Below are 24,796 nucleotides of genomic sequence, written 5' to 3'. Positions count from 1 at the left end.
TCAAAGTGACAATAAAGTTGTTATTATTATTTTGGATCATCGCACAGTAAGCCAGATGTTCAGACTGGATTTGGCATTTTGTCTACCTATCGAGTCCTTACCCAGGACCTGGGATAGGCAGATGTGGATGTTTGATGGTATTACAGATATCATCGCAGGATGGAAGCAATTCCTAGTAAGGCTGCCTTTTGCAATTGACTAATAGCAAATTTGACAATGCCAATGGTGTTCAAGTGGTGCTCCAGTTGTTTTGGGATTGCACCCAAGGAGCCTATGTCTATTGGTACTACCCTTGCTTGCTTTTGCCACAGTCTTTCTATTTCTATTTGTAGGTCTTTGTATTTTGTTATTTTCTCCAGTTATTTCTCGTCTATTCTGCTATCTCCAGGCACTGCCAAATCCACTATCCAGACTTTTTTGTCTTTCTTATCGACAATTGTTAAGTCTGGGGTGTTATGTTGCAGGTGCTTGTCTGTTTGAAATCCGAAGTCCCAGAGCAGTTTAATTTTATCATTTTCTATGACTTTCTCTATTTTGTGATCCCACCAGTTTTTGCTTACAGGCAAATGATATTTTTTGCAGATCTTCCAATGCACCATTGTTGCTACTTTGTCATTATTATTATTGTTGTTGTTGTTGTTGATAGTATTAATAATAATAATAATAATAATAATAATAATAATAATCAAGCAATGGCGTCTTTTACTGGCAATTTCTTATGGCAAGACAGAAACTGGCAAGTAGGAAGTTTGTTGCAGAGAGCAACTATCTTGCCAGCAAAATCGGTTCAAGATATTCTTCCGCTTAGGTCAAAAGCTGAGATGGGGTTCCCTCTTTCCAAGAAGAGAAAACAATTGTAAATTGGCAACTGGTAACAAGACAGCAACACCCAAATTTCTAGCAGAGGTGGTGTGGAGCCCACAGCTATATCCTCCATCACCCTGTCCTCATTTCCCCTGTTCTAGCATTTTCCATTGGTGACCAAGTAACTCTGCCTAACAATAGAATTTGGCTTGCTCCCCAGCTACCATTATTAAAAGCCAGTTTAGGGTAATGGTTAAGAGGCCGGATTAGAAATCAGAAGATAAGTTCTAATCCTGCCTTAGGCAGGAAAAACTAGCTGGGAGACTTATACCCAATCATTCTTTCTTGTTAGATAGGATAGCATAGCATATCCTGCCAGATAAGATAGCATAGTATTTAGCATTTTAAGCTTATTTATTGCCCCATAATGCTTCACAACCCTCTCTAAGCGGTTTATAGAGTCGGCATGTTGCCCCCAGCAATCTGGGTCCTCATTTTACCAACCTCGGAAAGATGGAAGGCTGGGTCAACCTTGAGTCCCCTCAGGATTGAACTCCAGGCTGTGGGCAGAGTTTGCCTGCAATACTGCAGTTTAACTACTGCACCATCAAGGGCTTTTTGCATGCAATACTACCGCATTTTAACCACTGCACCACCAGGATGGTGGTTATGGAGAAAATAAGAGGCAAGAGCTTCAGGCGTGCTATTTTGAGATATACAAAATAAAGGTGGGCTGTAAATCAAATAATTATACTAGGAATCCACATCAGCTGCCCATCTGTCAAGTAAATGCTTTGGAATCTCATAATGGGTAAATGACATACTTGACCCAGTTTTCAGACTGAATGAAGAATGGAGGAAGAAGAAGGCCTAGAGATGCATGCACACCATTCAACCAAAAGAGGGTTACTGGAATTTTTATGATTTAAAGAGAAAAAAAACACTCTTTCTCTCTCTCTTTTTTTTTAAAAAAAAAATACATTACTTTTGTTTTGTAGTCATCATCACTACAAAGTAGTTGCCATGGGGACAACACTTGGTTGGGAAGAATGGAATGCTGAAGTCCTGATGTGCAGGTAAGAAAATATTTTTTTTAAAGGAAAAAGAGGTAGCACTGATTGTATCCCCCCCCCCCTTCATTCCATCTGTTGAGAGCTTGTGGACACTGGCTTTTAAAAACTACTGCAAGTTTCTTTTGCTTTCTATATTAACTCTTTTTGTGTGTTTTTTTTTTTTCTGGTGCAGAGTTAAGAAATGTGATTGTCCTAGGAGCACCCTCTGCACTATTCCAGCAAAAGAGGGCTACTGGAGATTTTATGATTTAAAGAGAAAAAACATCCTTTTCAATGTTTTGTTTTGTTTTTAAAAAACTGTTTTCTACTTTTATAGGAGGCCTTAATATGAACATGTCTATGGACATGATAGAAGTATTCCAGTATCTGAGAAGCTGCCATAAAGAGGAAGGGTCAATTTATTTTCCAAAACATCAAAAGGCAAGACAAGAAATAATGGATGGAAACTAATCAAGGAAAGAAGCCACCTGAAATTAAGGAGAAACGTCCTAACAGTGAGGACAATTAACCAGTGGAATGGCTTGCCTTCAGACATTGTGGGTGCTTCATCACTGGAGGTTTTTATGAAGAGATTGGACAGCCATCTGTCTGAAATGGTATAGGGCAGGGGTAGGCAACCTTGGCTCTTTTATGACTCGTGGACTTCAACTCCCAGAATTTCTGAGCCAATATGGCTCAGCTTGGAAACCTCTCCCTTTCCCCTCAGCATGGCTGGCTCAGGAATTCTGGGAGTTGAAGTCCACGAGTCATAAAAGAGGCAAGGGTGCCTACCCCTGGTGTAGGGTCTCCCGCTTGAGCAGGGGGCTGGACTAGAAGACCTTCAAGGTCCCTTCCAATTCTATTCTGACTCTCAATCATCCAGGTCATGGTTATCCCAAAGTTTTTTTTTTCCAAAAGGCAATTGGACTTTGCTTTTTTTCCTTAAAAACGTTTCGCTTCTCATCCAAGAACTTAAGAATCCCCCGCCCCCCAAGAAAGTCCAATTTGGACTTTTGAAAAAGCACTTTTGGGACTTAATACAAATATCTTCTTGATAATACGCTTTGTGAAATAAAATGCCCAGTAATTTTCTTCCATTGTTGTTGTTTTAATTTGAAATAATATAGAGACTTGTTTTGTATTGAGCACTTCTCCTTTACTTTCATTGTGGGTTCCTTTTATTATATGAAACAAAGTTATTTATCTATAAACTTTGAACTGGGATTGGTTGAACTGTGCCATAAAATATGTCTGGTATTTTAAAACATAGGTTGGCCCTCCCAGCTTTCCATATTACACACTGCGGTTGTTAAGCTGTCGTGATAACACACCCTCAACACAGACTTACGTTACTACTGCTTCCATAAAAGAAGAAAGCCTCAGAGAGCAGACACATAGAAGACACCATAAATCTTTTATTTTTTAATAACTAAGCCATACCCTTCAGTTTGAAGGAAGTGTTACAGTCAGGAAACTTAATGTTTCCCCCCTTGGAAAGAACTGATGGTTCATAACCTACGGTGGAAAGATGACTTATTGATGATTTGACACTGTATGGAATAGGATACGATTTGTTCCATAAGTGCCAAAGATGGATTCTTTACACAGTACACTTAAGACGTACAGACCCCTGTACAACAGAATTATCTCTGTTTAGTCATCACTAATCCTGGATCAATATTTAGGCAGCAAGTCATCTCCAGAAAGAATGGATAAATAGCCAGGATTTTCCAATGACATCCACATTATACAGGTAGTCCTCGATTTACGACCACAATTAGGCCCAAAATTTCTTTTGCAAAGCAAATCATTTGTTGAGTGAGTTTTCCCTCATGTTACAACCTTTCTTGCCACAGTTGTTAAGTGAATCACTGCAGCTGATAAGTTGGTAACACGGTTGTTAAGTGAATCTGGCTTCCGCATGGATTTTGATTGTCAGGTCACAAAAGGGGATCACATGACCCCGGGAAGATGCAACCGTCATAAATATGAGTCAATTGCCAAGCGTCTAAATTTTGATCATGTGACCCTAGGGATGCTGCAACAGTTCTAAGTGTGATAAATAATAATAATAATAAAGTTGGAAGGGACCTTGGAGGTCATCGAGTCCAACCCCTGCTCAGGCAGGAAACCCTACACCACTTCGGACAAATGGCTGTCCAGTCTCTTCTTAAAAACTTCCAGTGTTGGAGCATTCACCGCTTCTGGAGGCAGGTTGTTCCACTGGTTAATTGTTCTAACTCTCAGGAAATTTCTCCTTAGTTCTAGGTTGCTTCTCTCCTTGATTAGTTTCCATCCATTGCTTCTTGTCCTGCCCTCAGGCGCTTTGGAGAATAGCTTGACTCCCTCTTCTTTGTGGCAGCCCCTGAGATACTGAAACACTGCTATCATGTCCCCCCACGTCCTTCTCTTCGTTAAACTAGGCATACCCAATTCCAGCAACCGTTCCTTGTATATTTTAGCCTCCAGTCCCCTAATCATCTTTGTTGCTCTTCTCTGTACTCTTTCTAGAGTCTCAACATCTTTTTTACATTGTGGTGACCAAACTGGATGCAGTATTCCAGGTGTGGCCTTACCAAGGCATTGTAAAGTGATATTAACACTTCACGTGATCTTGATTCTATCCCTCTATTAATGCAGCCCAGCACTGTGTTGGCTTTTTTGGTCATAAGTCACTTTTTTCAGTGCCATTGACTTCAAATAGTCACTAAATGAACTATTGTAAGTCGAGGGCTACCTATAATCCAGAAGAAAAAGAAGTCTGTCACTCAGAATTTACACATCGGGTCCCTGAGACACCTGAAGCAATGGAAGAAGCCAAAATGCCCGTGAGAACTTCTGGTAGAGGTTTTAACTAGGAGTGATAAACTTCTCTGGGCATCACAAGAAGCAACGGATGGAAACTAATCAAAGAAAGAACCAAGGAGAAATTTCTTGAGAGTTAGAATAATTAATCAGTGGAATGGGTTGCCTCTAAGAGTTGTGGTTGCTCCAACACTGGAGGCTTTAAAGAAGAGACTGGACAGCCACTTGGCTGGAATGGTATGGGATTTCCTGCCTGAACAGGGGGTTGGACTAGAAGACCTCCAAGGTCCCTTCCAACTCTATTATTCTGTTAAATACTTAATTACAGAGGGGCTCTTGACTAGCGGAGTGAAGAGAACATCACCATGACAAAAAATTCATAGCTATTGCTAATACAGACTAGGGAACTAGTCTGCTAATACAATTAGGGAACATAATAGGAACTTCTCAAATAATATTATAAAGTTTTGCAGGTGTTACCTTGCAGTGTTCATTTGCAAGATGATAGCTATGGATTAAAACACATTAAAACAACACATTTCCATTGTGGAAATTGGCAGACCTTGCCCTAAAACAATAAATTGTAAGCAGAACAATGGAAGAGCAGGACAGCAGGTTGCACCATACCCATTAATTTGCTCAGTTTGAATTTGCGCTTTCAGAAATATTTGTTATAAGGCTGTTGCTGTTAGAAATCGTTAATTGTCTGAGAACACAGGTGACAAAGCAACCGACAAACAATTTTCTATCACTCTTGGGAAAACTCTTGTGCAAAAGAGGGCAGGGTGTGCTGGTTTGAACACTCAAAAGACAAAGCACAACAATTTATTTAATAAGAGCATGATTATAATTATTTTACTGCTAAAGGTAAAATCTTGAATTAGGCTCCTGGTGACAACATGGATACATTCATGGTTGTTTGGGGCAAAGCAAAAATCTTTGTCCTCTTCCAAGATGCTTTTTCAACTTCCTAATATATATGGAAGCTGAAGGATTTCAGATGGTCTTCTGTCTAGATCAGGGTTCTCCAACCTTGGCAATTTTAGGACTTGTGGACTTCAACTCCCAGAATTCTTCAGCCAGCTATGAAGCCCACAAGTGTAAAGTTGCCAAGGTTGGAGACCCATAATCTATGTCACTGACCCTACTTCATTTTGCCAGAGATAAGTTAAGTTTGGTAGATAGCACCACCTCTTTGATCATGTTTAGAGTTACAGGATTTCTGATACACATCTTTTTATACATGAACACATCTTTTTGATACACATTTTTTTATACATGAACATGTGCACTTTACCAGCTCACTCTGGTCATGTTGCTTCTGGGTTGAGTGATCATCTCAGTGATGTGCATGCAAGTAGTCCCTGACTTACAACGAGTCACTTAATGTGATCATTTGAACTTACAATAGACCTCTCCAGAGCTATTTTGAAAATGCACCCTGCTTCAAAATGCATGTGACTACATTTTGGGTGCTTGGCATTTGGGCTCAGCTTTGTGCTGTTTGCAGTGCCCCACAATCACATGACTGTGCTTTGCAGCTTTTTTTTGCCAGTTTCCAGTGTTTACGTCCAAGTTCCAGCAAAAATGTCCATTGGATAAAATGGATTCGCTTAATGATTGTAGTGTTTGCTTAAGGATTGGAGTGTTCATTTAACAACTGCTGCAAAAAATGTCAAAAAAATCAGGTCCAGTCAAGTGATGCCTTGACTTAAGACATAATGACTTACAATCATAATTCCAGGTTCAATTATGATCGCAAGTAGAGGACTATCTATAAATATGTATATATCATTCCCTGCAAAGTTGATCCAATTTGCTCCTACAGTTGATATAAGAACTGCAAAGATCTCACCTGTGCTTTTTTCCTCTGTTCACATAGGTTGGAAAAAATAAAAGAAAAACCACAATAAAACAGAATAATTTATATAATTGAAAGGCAGTTTACCTGGTCAAGGTCAGGTTACCAGTGTAAATCCTTCTGGATTCAGATAACTAGTATTTTGAAAGGTTTCTTTGGAATACATATGTTGTCTTGGGGGTAATCTATATTCAAAGCAAATCAAGAGGTAAATTTATTCCTGCAAAGAATTAAACTGGCTAGTCAACAAAAATCAAGATTTACACATCGTGGTAAATCCTGGCTTGTTGATTTAAGATAATTAGCAAGGCTGCATCATAGAATGTGGGTTATTGACCACAATGGCTGGGTTTAGACCAGACATGTCAAACTCGTGACATCACATGATGTCACGCAACGTATCGGAGCTTTTTCCCCATTGCTGGCAATAGGGTGGGCACGGTTTCCTTGTGACGGTCCGGCCTATGGGCCGGCAGTTTGACACCCCTGGTTTAGAGTAGACAATACACTAGATATCAAACAAACTCATAATTTGGCTTAATGTGATGTCTGGACCTAGCCTTATATATACAGTAAGTAGCGTATAAGGAAAAGTTTGTATGATTTAAGTACAAAGTGCATGAAAATATACACTCAATATTGAAAAAATCAAAACTCATCTGCCTATCCCCTCACTCTCCCAGTCTTGCTTTCTTCATGAAGATATTCCTTATACCTAAGGACCTTCATCTGGCTACCTTGTGAACTTTTCTATCTACTGTCTAGCTGCCCATCTACTCAAAAAATACTATCATTCTTTGCAACTTAATAATGTACAAAATCTTGGAGTGAAATGGAAAGCACAACCAGTTTTAAATGAGGATGCTTAAGAGTATAATTAGGAGAGTGGAGACTAAGACATATGAAGGAACTGGGAATGTCTAGTCTAAGAAAGAGAAGGACTAGGGATGACATGATAGCAGTTTTGCAATATTTAAGGGGCTATCGAAAAAAAGAGGGAGTCAATCTATTCTCCATAGCACCTGAAGGCAGGACAAGAAATAATGGATGGAAATTTATCCAGGAGAGATCCAACCTAGGAGAAACTGCCAGACAGGGAGAACAATTAATCAATGGAACAGCTTGCCTCCAAAAGTTGTGAGTGCTCCATCACTGAGCACTCAAAGGAGACTTGAAAGCCATTTGTAAGCAATCAACCAATTGAATAGCTTGCCTTAAGAACTTGTAGGTTCACTGGAGGGTTTCAAAGAGACTGGACAATCATTTGTCTGAAATGGTACACTGTAGGATCTCCTGCTGGAGCAGGGGGTTGGACTAGAAGATCTCCAAGGTCCCTTCCAACTGTGTTATTCTATGTTCTATGTTCCATTTATCTGAAATCAGATAGGCTCTCCATGCTTGAGCAGAGAATTGGACTAAAAGATTTCCAAGATCCCTTCCAACTGTGTTATTCTGTTATTATTAAGTGGCACAGAGACATTCTCTTCACCAATAGCTTTACCACTTATTCCTTTAAGCCAGCTATTTTTTTTTTTTTGAGAAAAAAAAATCAATTGCTGAAACACGATCCTTTTAAAACTATTCTGAAAAGTTGAGTTTACCTTTGGCCTACATGAAAATGTAAATTTCAAACAATCAGTGAGTCATCTTTTTAAATGCTACCCAAAGCCATGTGGAAAAAAGAGAGAAAAGCAAGGTCAATCTTCACTCGATAATTTAAAGTCAAAAAGCCCAAACAGACCCATGTATTGCAATCTTTTCCAACAAAAAGTGTTCCAGTTTTGTTAGATTTCAGTTTTTGTGAACCTCGGTCACATTGCTTTTTGAGATGAGAAATAAGTCCTTTTTTTAAAATTAAAAGAACTGCAAAAAATAATTGCATTTTTTTAAAAAAATAAATAAATCCCACAGCTTAGTTGAGCAACACCTAGATGTGGATGGTGATTTTGTGGCTTTCCAACTGTTGCTGAAGAATTTTCAGTATTAGCTGTGCAGACTAGGACCTCAAGGAACTGCAGATCAGCAGTAGCTGAAGAGCTTATTTCTTTATTCTTATTCTAGGTTTAGAAAATTAGAAATAGGTTAATGCTGCAGCCTTGCTCCACCCCTTAGGAACAATAAGGCAGCCAAACCTAGAAAGCCTCATGTAAAATTGGGGTATAATAAATGTAGTAATTATGCTGTAATGACCGTAATAAAGATTTGATTGATAGTATCAAACATTTATCATATCGACTTGTATCTCTCAATTAGTAGAATGCTTATATAGAAGATTCCTTTTTTTTTTGTAACAGAATGTATAATATGTTCAGTGTGCATTTACATCATAGTTTTTGCAATCGTGTAAGGTAGGCCTATGATCAAGATGAAGGCTGAATGGAAAGTGGCTTGCTTAAACTCAGTTTGCAAGTTATTAGGAGACAAACCATCATTTAACCTCACATCTATTCTCACATTACCATGAGCAAGACATCCACAAATGGGGATTTAAACCTTTAGTTTCAAATCCACTACACCTAGCTTAACTGAGATACACATATACATTCTCTACTTACCACAATTGGGGCTAATGTGTTGCATCTGATTTAACAACCTTTTTTGCCATAAGTTGTTAAGTGAATCATTAAACAAATCCAGCTGTACCCTTTGACTTTGTCAGAAGCCCCCTGGGAACGTTTATTTATTCTACCCCACCTTTATTTATTTGGCATACAGCTCCACCTTTATTTTCAGAATAACAATCAACGTAGCAAACACACCTTCTTCCGATTTTCTCCACAACAACCATGTGAGGCAAATTGTGCTGAGAGAGGATGATTGGCCCAAAGTCACCAAGCTGGTATTCATGGTTAAGGCGCGACTTGAACTCATGTCTCCCGCTTTCCAGCCTGGTACCTTAACCGTTGTTCCAAACCGACAGTCACAGGATCCTGGAATTTTGCAACCATCAAAAATGCATGCCGATTGCCAAGCACTCAAAAGTTTGATTACATGACTATGAGGACTCTACGACTGTCACAAGTACAAGGATTGGTTGCAAGTCTTCAGTGCCATTGCCACTTTGAACAGTCAATAAATGAATGGTTACAACACGAGAACTATCTGTAAACTACTTAGGGCTCTTAGCAATTGTGCTCCAGCAGATCATAAACCATTCCTCTTCAACCTATGTATGTAGGCAACCTTGGCTCTTTTATGACTCGTCAACTTCAACTCCCAGAATTCCTGAACCAGCATGGCTCAGCTTGGAAACCTCTCCCTTTCCCCTCAGCATGGCTGGCTCAGGAATTCTGGGAATTGAAGTCCACGAGTCATAAAAGAGCCAAAGTTGCCTACTCCTGGTTTAGGGTTACTGCTCCATCATCCCAATCCTTGGTGATGCTAAGACTGGTGGAGATTTGTAGCCCAAAGTGTCTGAAAAGAGGCAAGTTAGGGAAGATATTTGCCATGACTTACATATGTTCAAGTGACCCAAATGCAGTCAGATGGTGCCACGATTGCAGAGTTTATTATTCCCAAGTTTAAAGCACAGAAATATTAACTGCCCTTCTGGGACATTAACAGAATTTTCCCATGAATGTCTGGATATTCTGATTCTGTGAAAGCAACAGTGTCTTTCTGGCATTTGCCTTTGCCAAATGATCATCGCCTTATGGAATTCTTTGCAAGAATCCATGAGAATTACCCAAGTATAAGAAGTTTTCATAATCAAAAATATATCATTGTCAGCTCTACTATTCCAATTTGGGGACGAAGAGCTCAAACGAGAGCTGAAAGATGAATTGTAAATGGCACGTTCAAGCATGCTGTCTCAACCTGGTCAACTCCCAGGGGGTTTAGGCAGTAGATACCCATTCTTTTATGAGAGCAGCAGCCTTGAGGAGGTCTACCCCATGCTATGAAATCATGAGATACTATTTGTCTTTCTACTGCACTTAAAACTTAGCTCAGCAGAAGGCAAACCAATGTTTGCGTATGTGTACATAAACTATTCCCTCCGTCCAATTAGCAGACTATCCAGGCTAAAAACATAAACCTCCATCAAGGAGTTCCAAGAACTGAGAGAGCTCTTGTTGCACAGAGCACGTATCTCTAGAGCAAGGGCCTTCAAACTTGGCCCTTTTATGTCTTGTGGACTTCAACTCCCAGAATTCCTCAGCCAGCTCCCAGAATTCCTCAGCCAGGCATGCTAGCTGAGGAATTCTGGGAGCTGAAGTCCACAAGTCTGAAAGTTGTCAAGATTGCAGAACCCTGGACTAAGGGACTGACAATGCAGGCAGCGAGTTTCTGGGGCCAGCCAGAACTGTGGTGCAGGCCAAATGCTGTAGTAAACATGGGTCTTCAAACTTGGCCCTTTTATGACTTGTGGACTTCAACTCCCAGAATTCCTCAGCCAGTGTGCCTGGCTGAGGAATTCTGGGAGTTGATGTCCACAAGTCATAACAGGGCCAAGTTTAAAAGACCCCTGCTCTAGACCTTAAGACCTGTGGACTTCAACTCCCAGAATTCGCTAGCCAACATGGCTGGCTGAGGAATTCTAGAAGTCCACAAGTCTTAAAGTTGCCAAGTTTGCAGATCTCTGGCATATAGCGATGCTGTATGGCAAGCTTCTGTATTAACCTAACATTAAGGAAAGGAGGAATAAGAAGAGGTAACACATGCCTGTGATGCTTGTTGAGCTCTTGATCTGTGTCCAACCTGGAGGAGGATGTCACAATTTGAGAACTTTTATTTTTAAACAAGGTTTTTCCCATGGAAACACTAATCAGTTTGATGGTAGGAAAAATGCTGTAGTAATCACCTACATGGAGTTTTTAAAAAGTGCTCCTTTGTTCAACAAGTTGAGGGTGGAATTATATCTTTTGACCTTCACATAATTTTGCCACCAAGAATGTAAACAGAAAGCTTTTACAAAGATAAGATAATGTTCTAATGTTCTTCAATAATGTCTGACAACATCAACATATCCATGGGAACTACTTAATAAAAAGAAAAACACAGAATGTTTGAATTATCTGTGTAACTATACTTCAAGAAATAAATTTGATTTGAATTTGACCAGCTGTCCAGCAGTGAACAAATATTCAGATAAAGTAGATCTTGCCTTTACAAAGAAAAATGGTAAATTAGTTCTTTCCCCTTTAACTATCTCTAATATTCTAGACAGAGAAAAATATTTTCAGTTATTTTACAATTTAGTACCAAGCAGATACATAGATTTGCAACGTCTGACATCTATCATTTCTTGTACACTTTATTTATGATCTAGAAAATACTTTTAGATTACCAATGACAAAAATAAAAAAAATTGATTTGGAGGATATATTTCTCTGTGAAAATAATACAACTTTCAAAAAATGTAAATATTTTCATGATGGAATTCCTTTCAAAAATACTTGTAAGAAAATATCATTTTACAACCACTATTACATAGCGAAATAAGTTCTGTTCTCTACAAAATTCAGAATCATTAATAACTAAATATCAACTCTGAAGCTAGGATACAGTTGCTGGATTTAACAGGAAGAACATCATCTTGGCTTCTTTAATAGCAGTAAACATTTACTATTTTTTAATGAGTTCTCCATGCTGATCAGTCCTAATATGGAAGTAAAGTCCTGCTTCCTGTGTATATTCTGTGAAATATATGCAGAATTTTTCCATTGCAAATTTTCCGCTTACAGTGACAGCTGTAGAAGGTTTGATGAGCATCCATGAGAAGTAACACCAGATGCCCTCACCACCACTGCTTAAGGACCTGTTCTGCTTGTCAATAGCCAAGTTAGGTACACTCAGATTTTGTGCTTAAAAACATACAATATTGCATATGAGCTTGACAATCATGGTATGCAGAGCACATACCTCAGAATACATCAGGTTCCTAAAAAGACACCGTTTCCAACACAACACGTAACTCCTTAAGACCTTTATCAACTTTGCTTATCGCAACTTCTGAACTCTCAGAAGCAAATGGGGGAAGCAAATTAGCGCTGGATTATCTCACTTTCTGCCTGACTAGCTTCCTTCTTCCTTAATGCACATAATTACAGAAGTGCATTAGTAGAATAAACCAAAGTTCTTGAAGTTAAGCTGGTCCTTGTTTGGTATGCGAGAAATTTATGGGCTGACAATGGCGGGTTATACCTTCAGCCGAATGAAGTACTGTAGCAAATTCCCTGGATTGCACCACTTTAATCTAGAGATGAGGAATTGGGGAAATAAACCTGGTTTGGGTGTCCCAATATATAGGAAACTGCAAAAATAAACTAAGCAGCATAGGCAGAAGGAATCACATTACTGCATTTTTTCCCCTGCTGGGCATTTTTCAAAACATAGGAAGGATTTTTTTTTATTTTTTGAACAGTGGGACATTTTGATACCAAAACAGCCTTTAGTGATATGATTACTAACTTCTGGCTGAATGTTACAAAAAAGGACACCAGAGAATGCTTCTTTGCAAGATCAAGGGGCCATGGTCTAAGCTCATTTCAGATGATCAGTGATTTGTCTAAACTGATTTGTGGCTCTGTCTAGCCACCACTGGGACAAACAAAGCACACAGTGAAAAGGAGCAAGGCTTTTATCACAGTCTTTCCCTCACTTATCAACCCATAATCCGTAGGTTGCTTACTCTAGTCTAGAGAAATAACCAACCACCACAACTCACTCCTCTGCCAAGGTGGTAATAGATGAGTTCATTTTGGATGTGTGGGATTGAAAAGCATCCCTTCTGGTTTTGCAATTAAGAGGTAGCAGAGAATATTGTCTGTTTAAGCGGTGGTTAATCATTGTTAAGCGTGTTTTAAAATGCTGCTTAGTTACACCAAACACCTTTGCTTCCCAATATGCAACTTTACTACTTAAAACAAACCAGAGGCTTTTATGAAAAATCAGCCATTAGCAAGGAAGTTGTCTGTTGACCAAAACATACAATTCTTGCTTCTTGCTTCTTCTATTTGCTGATCGGAATGAAGATAATAAATTCCTAGCTACAAAGCAACTCCTGAAGCACAGCTTCTAGTTAATGCATGCTGAAGAGTTTTTTTTTTATAGAATTGGGAACTACACAGCTGCAGTTTCATGTCAGTAGGAATAATGCCCGAGCAGAATTTTTACCAATTCTCGCTTTATAACTGTGTCTTGCCAACAAGGTACATCTTTGAATCTCCTCCATTTTTACAAGGGGCACAACTACTTTTTCCTTCTTCCTTGTGTTAATATCCCTAGAGAAGCAAAAGTCCACCAAGAAAAAAAAAAAAAAAAGCATCAACAGAAATCAGCTTGAGGAGCTGAAGACAGAAATTTCCTAACCTGAAAATGAACAATGCCTATCATCCCTTTCCTGTTTTCCTATTGTTTATGGAGACAATATGATTTACTGACTTACAGAATGAAACCCCCCCAAAAAATGTACTGAAAAAATGCACAGACGATGCCGGGCTTCTGAAATAAATGATTTTTATACATAAAGAAATAAAAAAAATAAAAGGCTGCAAGAAAAAGAAATTCTTCCAAATGCAATAACGAGCCTAGTCCTCAGGCTTTTAACAGTAAAACTAAGGCAACCCAGCTTCACTGCCTAGGATTAAAATGCCTTTTCAAGAAAGTAGCCTGTCTCTTGTGTCACCTCTTCCAACAATACATAATGTGCTCAAACAGTACTTGGATTTGTAGCAAATTAATCCTGCTGTAACCACTGGTGCTAAGAAGGTTTAGCTGCCTTCCCACTTAAACTTCAACAACTTATAAAAAGATTGGATGGTCATGGCTTAACCCAACTTCACTGTAATTAAAGGAAAGAGTTTCTTGGTAGTGTTCCTAAATGAAAAACTGCAGCCCTTATTCCGGGGTAATTCCATTTCTTTGTAATCCCATTTTCTGTGCGGACAGTTTACATCTCTCCACGCCACACAGAAAAGGCCCTTCAGCCACAGCCAAATCCTTCAGCGCAAGCAAGCCAAAAACCCTGTGACCCCCAAATGCACAATAATTTAGCCATTAAATCCTCACGAGAGAGACCTGGGGAACAGGAAGAATGGAACGCCATAACCAGAAGAACGAAAGGGAGAGATTCTAGAAATGCCAAAACAGAGGAGGAGGTAAAACAAACAAACAAAAAAAAGGGGGGGGGAGAAATGACCTTGCTATAACACATTGAATCCTGTAGTTCACCGATGCTGGACCTCGTCCAGTTTGAAACAAGCAAGGAGCTAAGCAGGAGGAACAGGGGTACCAATCGGGAAGAGAGACTTATGCATAAACAGTGAATGAGGAAGATCTTTCCTGAGATTTAACCCTCAACGTATAAACTTGCTGGCTTCAAGCAAGCACCAAAGGAGTTAAGTGCTGAAGGACTGATGCTTAATCAGCTTTGCCCCTTTCCTTCACATGGGATTGGAGTGGACCTGCACTGGAAGAGCCCAAAGGGCTTAGAACAGCTCAATTTCGCAGGATTCAGTTTTAATCCGTCACCAAGATTAAGCAGCCGGACTGTGCTACTCAGCAGCAGTCCGGGCACCTGGTGTGCCATTAGCACCCTCTTCCTTGTCAGCCTCGGCTGCCTGGAGATGGCTGGACAATTCTTGGATGACAGCCACCTTTCCAATTTGATCATTCCTTCTTTTCTCCATAATGAGATCTTCCAGGCTCTGAAACTCGAGCGTGTGACCGCGTTTATCTCCCAGCTGGATCTGCAACCGGTAAGGCTGCTTCCCTATGCGCAGTTCACCCCCAATTTTGAACTCGCGCTTGCCGTAGCGGCACCAGGCGGCAAAACATTCGGAGTTCCTCCAGCAGAGATCCTGGTCTTTGCGACCCACTTGATCCAGGGCGTTCCGCACCACGCTGGCGGGGTTTAGCGGTTTATAGCGGTACAACTGGTTGGCAATGCGCCCCCGTCGGCCCTGGCTGGCGTCTGTGAGAAAACCGTTCACCACTTCGAGTCTGTGCAGATGGACCACTTGGAAGTCTCCCACGTACACGACCCAGTGAGGATATTGGGCCTGGCCCACAAATTCTATCAGATCGCCTGGTTTGCACCTGTTCAATAGGTTTTCTGGTGTGTAGGTGGTCAAATGGCCCCCACCACCACCACCCCCCACCTCACCAGATGGGGTGTGGTCACCAGAAAAGCTTTTCTGATAAATGCACTCGTCGCGGTAATAAATGGAGCATTCCACTTCGTGAAGCTGCGGGTCATAGGGCTGTGACGCAGGGTGCTCTCCACCAAGCTCTGCTGGGTCCTGCTGAGGCTCTACATCGTCATCATCATTGGAAAATATGTAAGACACTCCAATTCTGGGACCCTCGTCTCTGTCCATGCCGGCTGGGTCAGTCGTGGGAACCTCTCTGTAGTTTAAGTGGGTCAGTTTCTCTACTTGATTCCCCATGCCTGCTGAAAGAGAACCAAAGAGGCATTAGTACAGGTATAAACGAATGAGGAATAAATCAAGTAGATCTCCCTAAGTCAATCTGCTAGCAATCTTCTTGGCAGGCTTCCATCAACGGCTTATGGTTATCTTCCTACCATTCTCTGAACCCAGTTTTCTGATATGGCTTGTAGTCCTGGTGGTCTCTCGACGCTTAAATTTGGGAGGGGGGGTGTAATTCTACAGTCAGCAAGATTCTTCCCGTTTCTGTCTGCTGAAGGTGCAGTGCAGAGTAAGCAATGCCAAATAAGTGTTTTGCAGCTCACTTGGGACTAGCCTTCCTTCACGTTTGTTTTTAAAGGCAAATTCATATAGTTGGACCACTTCTCAGTGACAGCCCTGAAGCAATGTTCTTCCACCTCTCTCCTCAAAGCCACCGTCAGCTTGCTTGAGCCCCACTGCACATATATGTGTCCCAGGGATGCCACTCCGAAGTTCCTCGCAAAGGGATCAGTAAGGATCATGCTAGAATAATATACAGCTTGACTATTTTGTTTAATAAAAAGAAGCTGGAGGGGGCAGTATTGAATAGATGAAGAATCTTAATTTTCTTTAACAGGTCCTCTTTTTCAAAGTTGCTGGCGGGGGGAGGGGGGGAAAGGGAGAAACTTTAAAATGGGGAAACACCTAAAAGCCAAAACGTCACGCGACTCCTTCCTGCATCCTCACAACCCTCTTATTCCGAAGGACAAGGCAGTATTGCTCAGGCAATACAGACAACACCTGAGCCCACAGTTTCTGTTGCTAAGCAAGACAGTTGTTAAGTAAGTTTTGCCCCATTTTATGAACTTTCTTGCTCAAAGTTGTTAAGGGAATCACTGCAGTTGCTAAGATAGTAACAGGGTTGTTAAGTGACTCTGCCTTCCCCATTAAAGTTTCTTGTCAGGTTGCAAAAGAGGATCACATGACCCAGGGACACTGCAACCATCATCACTATGAGTCAGTTGCCAAGCAGCTGAAGTTGGACCACGTGACCGTGGGAATGCTGCAATGGTCGTAAGTCAAAGGTCACTTTTTCAGTGCCACTGTAATTTCAAGTGGTCACTAATGAATTCTTGTAAGTTCAGGACTACTTCTACTACAGAATAAAAAGTTATGAAGGGCCCGGCCACCACTGCTGTTAATCTAAATCGCCCAGGGGGCGATTTCATTTTTCAAGGGGGCAATAGAACGAAAAGGGGCGACATGGGGGCGAAAGAACGAAAGGGGGGCGATATGGGGGCGATGGAGCGAGATGTTTTGGGGACACTTTTGAGATTTTTTCGTACAGTGAATAGCTGTATATCTGTCGTATAAAAACATCAGATGATCACTATTAGTGGATTGTTTTCAAATGTTCCTCCAGCTAGCTTCAGTATAGAACACCGTACATATGTGAATACGCATTGCTTATCTTCATGCGCGTTGCATAGCAGCCTCTACCCATACAGAGGCGCGCCATTGGCCAGAATATGGGAGATATGGGAAAAAGACTGGAAATAAATTATTTGCATCGCTATGTCTGGATGACAATTTTAAAGAAAACAAAAAAAGGGTTTGCATAAATTGAAGAATTATTTCCTATGTTGTGACTGAGAGGTTATGTTGGGGGAGGGGGACGATGACAACTTCCTCATTGGCTCAAGGGGGCGATTCGTTCAAAAAGGTTAAGAACCACTGATCTAAATTACCAAGTTGTCCAAATCTCTTGAAAGAGATGATTTAGAATATGCAGAAGCTGTACAAAACATCTCCCACCCCCAATAATTATAGCATCTGGGGTTTTGGCCCCTTCCCTTTCAAACTTGCATAGCTGCTTCAGAATTTGTTCCTGGCTGTCTTTACAAGTGAAGTGAAATGTGTGGACAGACAAGCAGGCAGGCACCCACAGCTTCTGAAGCAACTGGAAAAAAGACAATAGACACACACAAAACCCCAGCATTTCTTAACACACAAAAGCCCACACACGTTTTCTGATTAGAATAGGGAGGGGAGAACTCGTTCTACCATCCCACATAAGGAACTTGGAATTCATCTCATTGCAATCCAGACCTTAGGAAACGTGTTTGGGTTGGGAATGCTTTCCTGGATTTTTATAAAGCCAGCCTGGGGCTCTGGAGTTGTGTGTCTACATTGTGGAGTTCATCGTTGGAAGAAAAGAAAAAAAGATAGGATGAAATTCTACACTTGTTTCTTGAATGTGAAGCACATCTCCTTTCATATCAGCTTTATAATACAACCACAGGGGTCTTTGTTAGCTTCCTCCAGACTCCTATGCCCCATCTGATTTTTTTCTAACTGGTTGTGTGACTATAATATGGATAAAGTGAATGGAGAGTCCCGTGCCCTACATGGAACCTATGCAGCCCATAATATGCCCTCAAAATTCCAGATGTGCTTGTAAATCCACAAGGATAGATGACTCTCTTCTCTATAATTTTTATCAGCTCTCTATAAGCAAGACCAATACAAAAGGGAATAGAACAGAACAGAATAGAATATAGAATAGAATGCAGAATAGAATAGAAAATAGAATAGAATGCAGAATAAAATATAGAAAATAGAATAGAATGCAGAATAGAATATAGAAAATAGAATAGAATGCAGAATAGAATAGATTAGATTAGAATAGAATAGAATAGAATACTTGGAAGGGACCTTGAAGGTCTTCTAGTCCAACCTCCTGCTCAAACAGGAAATCCTATAAAACTAGTCCTTGACTTACAACAGTTTTAGTGACTGTTCAAAGTTACAACAGCACTGAAAAAAGTGACTTATGACCGTTTTTCGCACTTGTGACCATTGCATCATCCCCATAGTCACATAATCAAAATTTCAACACTTGGCAACTGGCTTGTATTTATGACGGTTGTAGCGTCCCAGGGTCATGTGATCCCCTTTTGAGACCTTCTGACAAGCAAAGTCAATGGGAAGGCCAGATTCACTTAAGAACAGTGTTACTAACTTAATAGCTGCAGTAATTCATTTAACAACTGTGGCAAGAAGGGTCGTAAAATGGGGCACAACTCACTTAACAAACGTCTTGCCTGTAAACAGAAATATTGGGCTCGGTTGTGGTCGTAAGTCGAGGACTACCTACAATATATTCATGTCTGAAATGAGGCCAATAAACATTGGTTTAAAGCCACCTAGAGCAGGGGTAGGCAACCTTGGCTCTTTTATGACTTGTGGACTTCAACTCCCAGAATTCCTGAGCCAGCATGGCTCAGCATGGAAACCTCTCTCTTTCCCCTCAGCATGGCTGGCTCAGGAATTCTGGGAGCTGAAGTCCACGAGTCATAAAAGAGCCAAGGTTGCCTACCCCTGACCTAGAAGATTCTCCGCCAAGGTAAAGACTTGGGCCAAGGGTATTTTTGGATCATCATAGTTCTGTCTCCTTCATGCTGCATGAGAAATGATGAGAGGAGTATTCCCCAAGAACTCTCCTTAGCTACAAATTCATTAGGTGGCAGATATTTTCATATGCAACTTTAGGATGCAAGGAGCTGCCTTAGGTTAAATCAGAACATCTTGGGCCATCTTAAAGAGGGACACTTCCTTCTGAATAGGAACAAGTTCAAGCCTTTTTTAGTTTTGCTACTTAGGATTCAGTAATCCCTGACAATTAAAAACTGAAAAAGGAGAATATTTGTAGCTCCAGGACGAAAGGGGGGGGGGTCCTTGGTGCTCTCTGAGCTTGGTTGTTTTTTTTTTTTTTTTTTTTTGTAGATATTTCATTACCCAAACTAGATAACACCATCAGTGTACCCATCAGGAACCCATCTATCCAAAGCTAGAAAACTGTAGGAAGTTTAGCTTTCTTATTTGTCCATATATTAGTTCTGAGCATTAACCAGAAATCAGCGAGGAAAGCGTTTCATCCTGCTGATGTCTCAATCAAGAACCGCCTTGTAAAATTGATATTTGCAGGCAGCCAGTGGGGAATTTCTTCTCAACAGAAATGCTATCTTTATCATATGCACTTTTCTCAGGACCTCAGCAAGGAAAAAAAAAAAAAAAAACAGGCTCAACCCTTCCCTTCCAATCAGCTGCCATCCTCCCATTGATCTCTTCCAGCAGGAGACATTCTCTGCTTTCCTTTTAGAAAACAGAAAAAAAAGCTAAATGTCATGAAGTCCCTGTTCCCTGGCCATTCGCTGGACACGGTATAAAGGTACACAGTAGCTCTGCCAATGGAGATTGCCACAGGGATGAGCAAAGCGAGAGAGCAAAATGTACACACATCACCTTGGGAGACATGGGGGGGGGAGGAGTATTTGTCAGGCAAATAGCAGGAAAGTCTTTAGGGTAAATTGCACGTGGCACGCTGGGAAAGGGAGGGAACAAAGGCTGAAACAACAACAGACTTTCCCACCTGTTGATGACAGTGAAGCTGCAACAGGCACAACGAGGAAGCTGGAGTAGCTCGAACTATTACTAGGCAATAGGACAAAGCCAGAGAGAGTCATTTTCCATACAGGAGATGAATGCAAGTAAAAAGTTTGCTGACACCTAGAAGGAAGGCTCTTCTCCATATTTCTCAATAGTTTCGCTTTGCCCAGGGGTGGAGGCGTATTTTAAAGACTTTGCAGCTATTGGTGAAGGCAGCCTAAAGTTTACGGGAGATCAGAGAGGAAGGAATAGAGGTGTTATACGTCCCCACTTCCTCCGAGACTAGCAGGTGCAAAAGGGCCCCCAGCATATGTTTAAACAAGTCTTTGAGTGGCTCAGCAAGTCACACGGAGCAGGCACCCAAAGGCCGCCTCCACATATATGTCGATATATATTCTACAAAGGGAAACAATGGTACTTAATGTAGCATATCCTTCAGCTGAGTAGAAAAGTTATAGCAAGTCCTACAGGACTTGGATGTTTAGCAAGTGGGAGAATAGTGAAGCTTTAAATCACTGTCTGGCTGAAAGGCAGAGGGGACCAGCTTTCTGCAAAGAAGAGGATCAAGGCAGAGGAAGTTTATAGTTGCTTGCCTTTTGGCGAGTAAATCCTACAGGCCAGCAAAGATCTTACTTTTGAGGAAACATGGTTAGAAGATTGTTAACCAGTTTCCCACATAGTACAAATATATACCATTAAAATGGAAGGCAAAAATCATTTTCTTCTTTAACAAGAAGCCATTCTAGCATCCTGTTCCTCCCAACTGCCAGCCACCTGCTTCTGGAAGATGCAGAAGCAGGTCAAGACAATTAAAATAATATGAAGGTGAGAAAACCATAATAAAAATGACATTTCTATTTAGCCTTGTCAGAGCACTTCCTGCTAATCATCTGTGCTTCCCGCATGTTACCACAACCCTGTGCAGTAGGCCCTTATTAAGGCTAGTCAACGTTAATCTGGGACAGAGGCCAAGAATAAAATCAAAGGCCCCAGGATCATTGGAACTCCTGCTAAAGGTCAAAGAAACATTGCAGAATAAAAACTACCAGGTTCGACTGGAAAGACTCATGGTAAGCTTTGTAAGAGCCAGTTTAGTAATTACGGCACCAGGCTAGAAATCAGCAGGTCCTGAGTTCCAGTCCTACCTTGCTTTAACTGTCTGCCTTTGGACCAATCCCTGTCTCTCAGCCCAGCTCACAGGGTGCTTGTGGTGAAAATAGTTAAGGGAAGGAATGCTGGAAACGTTCACCATCTTACACTGTTTATATCCTAGTAAACGGGATATAAATAAATTAACACATCAATAAACCAACACCTGCTTTGAGCTAAAAGCAAAAATTAAGAGGCACGTCTGAAGGGGCTTTTTAAGAACTGTTTGAAAGAATGGAAGCTCTGCTCCAAAGCTAAACCAGCTTTGCCTACCTCCCTTCTTTTGAAAAGGGGGGGGGGAGGAAGGACGTTTTATTTCTCCACACACACACACACACACACACACACACACAGACACACACGACTGCTCGATTCCTCTGCCTTTCATTGACTCCTTGCCGCTGGAAACTTTCTATAAGGGCGACTCCCTCCCTCTCCGCCCTCCCCCTCGTTTTCTCCATCAGCTTCTTCCCTCAGCACCTGGGATCAAAGTATGCGGGGGGGGGGGAGAAGAAGGGCTCCTGGCAAGCCCAGGTGAGCTCCACTCACCTGGCCGGCCGCCTCCTCAGAACAAACAAACCGTCGACCAGCCCAGGTGTGCCGGGTTGCTGCCGTCACCTGATCCACTCCCCATACCTGCCCCCGCCTTTCCTCCTCCTCCTCCTCCGTCCTGAGCGGCTGCTTGATGATGGAAGCGGCGGCGCTGGAAACTTACCAGGCGGCGGGTGCTGCTGGGGCTGCGGCCGGGAGGAGAGACCCGGACTCCGGGGCGGGCGAGACGTAGAACCGATGGGAGCTGGTTGCTCCTCTTCCCGTCCCCCGTCGGGGGCTTCTTTAGCGGCCGATCGCCGGCAGCCCCGAGTTGCCGCTCGCCTCCTTCATGGTCCTGCGGCTGGGGCGCCTTGACCGCTCTCGTCCCGACCCGCCGGCCTGAGCAACAAGCGAGGGAGACCCGGGCTGGGGTGAAGGGGGGGGCGCCGGCAAGAGGCACCCACCCCGCCGGCTTCCGAGGCGCCCCGCTTGCCCCTCTGGCCAGAGGCGCCGGGCGCCGCTGCTCTCGGCTTCTTCCCGGTCCGCGGCGGCGGCGGCGGCGGCGGCGTGCCACGCGCTCCAGCGGCAGAGCCCGGCGGCGCCCGGCGCTTCCTCCGCCGCGTGCCCCGCGCTCGACGCAGCACCGCTCGCCGCCAGCGGAGGGAGCTTTCCTTCGGGGGCGGGAGGGGAGGAGTTAAATCCGTCCTCCCCCCCCCGCTCCTTTTAGGGGAGGGGCGTTCGGGCCGAGCCGGTTGGCTGTCCAACCGGCGAGGGCGGGAGGGCCAACTTTTCTTTTTTTTAATGCTCGTGTGCCTTTTTTTTTTCAAATGGGGGGGGCGCGGCAGATCGCTTCTCGCCAGGCCTTTAAAGAGGAGAGCTCTTCTGGCTAAGGATTGGCTCCCCCCTCCCCGGCTCTCTTTTCCCCTCCCTCCCTCTGTTGGAAACCGTAACTGTGTGAACGACGGAAGCTGGATGGTGGTTTTTTTTTTTTTTTTTCGGTGTTGGGGAACCAAGGCAGCAGGTTGCCGCGTTCCTTGCTGCGCGTCGTGGGCGGCGGGGGAGTTCTGCCGATGGCGAGTTGGAGATCCGAGCGAGGCGGTTTGCCTCCTTCCTCAGCTGGTTGCCGAGCCCGGTTTCGGTGGCTAAGCTGGAGTTCGGGGCTGGGGGCTCGTGGCTGGCCCGCAGAAGGCAATTCTGCTCGCTGGCTTGTAGAAACGGCTTCTGCTAACTAGGTGGTGGGAAACGGATCCTGTCTCTAGTTGGGCTGGAGCTGTGGGATAAACAGACTGACCTTGGTCTAGTGTTTAAAGCACGAGGAGACGGAGGAGGGGATGGGGAGTTCTAGTTCCCCCTTTAGGCATGGAAACTGGCTGGGTGACTTTGGAGCAATCACCGGGAGGCTGTGAGTTCTAGTCCTGTCTGAGGCATGAAAACTGGCTGGGTGATTTTGGAGCAATCACTGGGAGGCTGTGAGTTCTAGTCCTGCCCGAGGCATGAAAACTGCCTGGGTGACTTTGGAGCAATCACTGGGAGGCTATGAGTTCTAGTCCTGCCCGAGGCATGAAAACTGCCTGGGGGACTTTGGAGCAATCACTGGGAGGCTGTGAGTTCTAGTCTTTGCCTGAGGCATGAAAACTGGCTGGGTGACTTTGGACCAATCACCAGGAGGCTGTGAGTTCTGGTCCCACCTTAGGCAGGAAAACAGGCTAAATGACTTTGGGCCAGTCATTTGCTATTGGCCCAACTCTCCTTATGTTTGTGGGGAAATGGGAGGAGGAAGGGGTATTAGATATGTACACCATCTTGAGTTATTTATACAAACTAATATAGGTGCATTACAAATAAATAAATAAACCTGGGATAAGCAACTTTTGGTGCTGGAGAAGACCCTTCAGAATCCCTTGGATTGAAAGGAGATCCAATCAGTCAATCCCAAAGGAAGTCAACCCTGGCTGCTCTTTGGAAGGACAGAGCCTGAAGCTGAAGCTCAAATACTTTGGCCACCTAATGATGAGAGAGGACTTCTTGGAGAAGACCCTGATTGTTGTGAAAAATTGAAGGCAAAAGGAGAAGGGGATGGCAGAGGAGGAGATGGTTAGATAGTGTCTTACATAAACTCAAACTCCAGGAGACAGCAGTGGGGGGGGGGGAACTGGTGTGCTATGGTCCATAGTGTCACAAAGAGTCGGCCATAACTTAGCAACAGAACAACAGCAAGAAGGCAACTTTGTCTCCGTGGCTGATTTACTAAGTGGTTTGGGATTATTATTTTTTTAAGTTAGACTAATCTCAAATACCATTGATTGGTTTGCTGGTTGCTCTTTTAAGTTTTTTTTTTTTTTTTTTTTTAAAGATACGTCAGTGCTATATAGGGGCAACCATGCCATCTGTTTTAGAAGAATTGACTTTGTGATTCTAAATGTGAGGAATATGGAAACATGGCTGGTGTGGAAAAGAAAGGAAGGTGATGTTTACACACCTGGGGAGGATCCTTAAGCATCTATAGATTTGTTTGGTTCTTAAAGATGCAAGAGGTTGCTATCTAGGAAATTTTTAAAAAAGGACAAGACGACGGAAAAACTATGTCAGTCTTTGAACTCAACTCAATGTCATTCAATCCAGTTTCTAGAGACTGGTTTGAAAAGTGAGGATCCCCCAAAACTGCTGATTGTGATATCTTCTTTGCTGCCTGCCAGAATTCTGTCCCTTTAGATTTTCTTTAAAAAGATCTTTTAAAAATAATACTTTTCCAGGAAAGGAACTGAGAGGCTGTCATGCTGCAAATCTTGACATCT

The 24,796-nt window shown here is 42.5% G+C and overlaps 1 protein-coding gene across 5 annotated transcripts; it reads right to left on the bottom strand.

Moving 5' to 3' along the window:
- Positions 1-11,001: 11,001 nt before the first annotated feature.
- LRATD2 (LRAT domain containing 2) lies at positions 11,002-22,647 on the bottom strand. Of its 5 annotated transcripts, XM_039318787.1 has the most exons (3): positions 22,186-22,647; positions 21,467-21,590; positions 11,002-15,916 (listed from the first exon to the last, which is right to left on the bottom strand). In XM_039318787.1, the coding sequence occupies exon 3, from the start codon at positions 15,909-15,911 to the stop codon at positions 15,018-15,020; it is 894 nt and encodes a 297-aa protein (XP_039174721.1). In that variant the 5' UTR covers positions 15,912-15,916; positions 21,467-21,590; positions 22,186-22,647; the 3' UTR covers positions 11,002-15,017. The 5 variants fall into 5 exon arrangements, with proteins under 5 accessions (XP_039174721.1, XP_039174718.1, XP_039174720.1 ...); XM_039318784.1 differs by lacking the exon at positions 21,467-21,590; XM_039318786.1 differs by lacking the exon at positions 21,467-21,590 and having other exon boundaries at positions 11,002-15,913.
- Between the last annotated feature and the right edge of the window lie 2,149 nt (positions 22,648-24,796).

The sequence above is a fragment of the Crotalus tigris genome, unplaced genomic scaffold (genome assembly GCF_016545835.1).
Source record: "Crotalus tigris isolate CLP2741 ecotype Arizona unplaced genomic scaffold, ASM1654583v1 scf7180000021539.305371, whole genome shotgun sequence".
NCBI lineage: Eukaryota > Metazoa > Chordata > Lepidosauria > Squamata > Viperidae > Crotalus > Crotalus tigris.
The sequence above is the reverse complement of the archived record's forward strand: the minus strand, read 5'-3'. Positions and strand labels throughout refer to the sequence as shown.

Excerpts from the sequence above, each read along its gene's own strand:
- LRATD2 (XM_039318787.1), bottom strand. The coding sequence starts at position 15,911 with ATGGGGAATCAAGTAGAGAAACTGACCCACTTAAACTACAGAGAGGTT.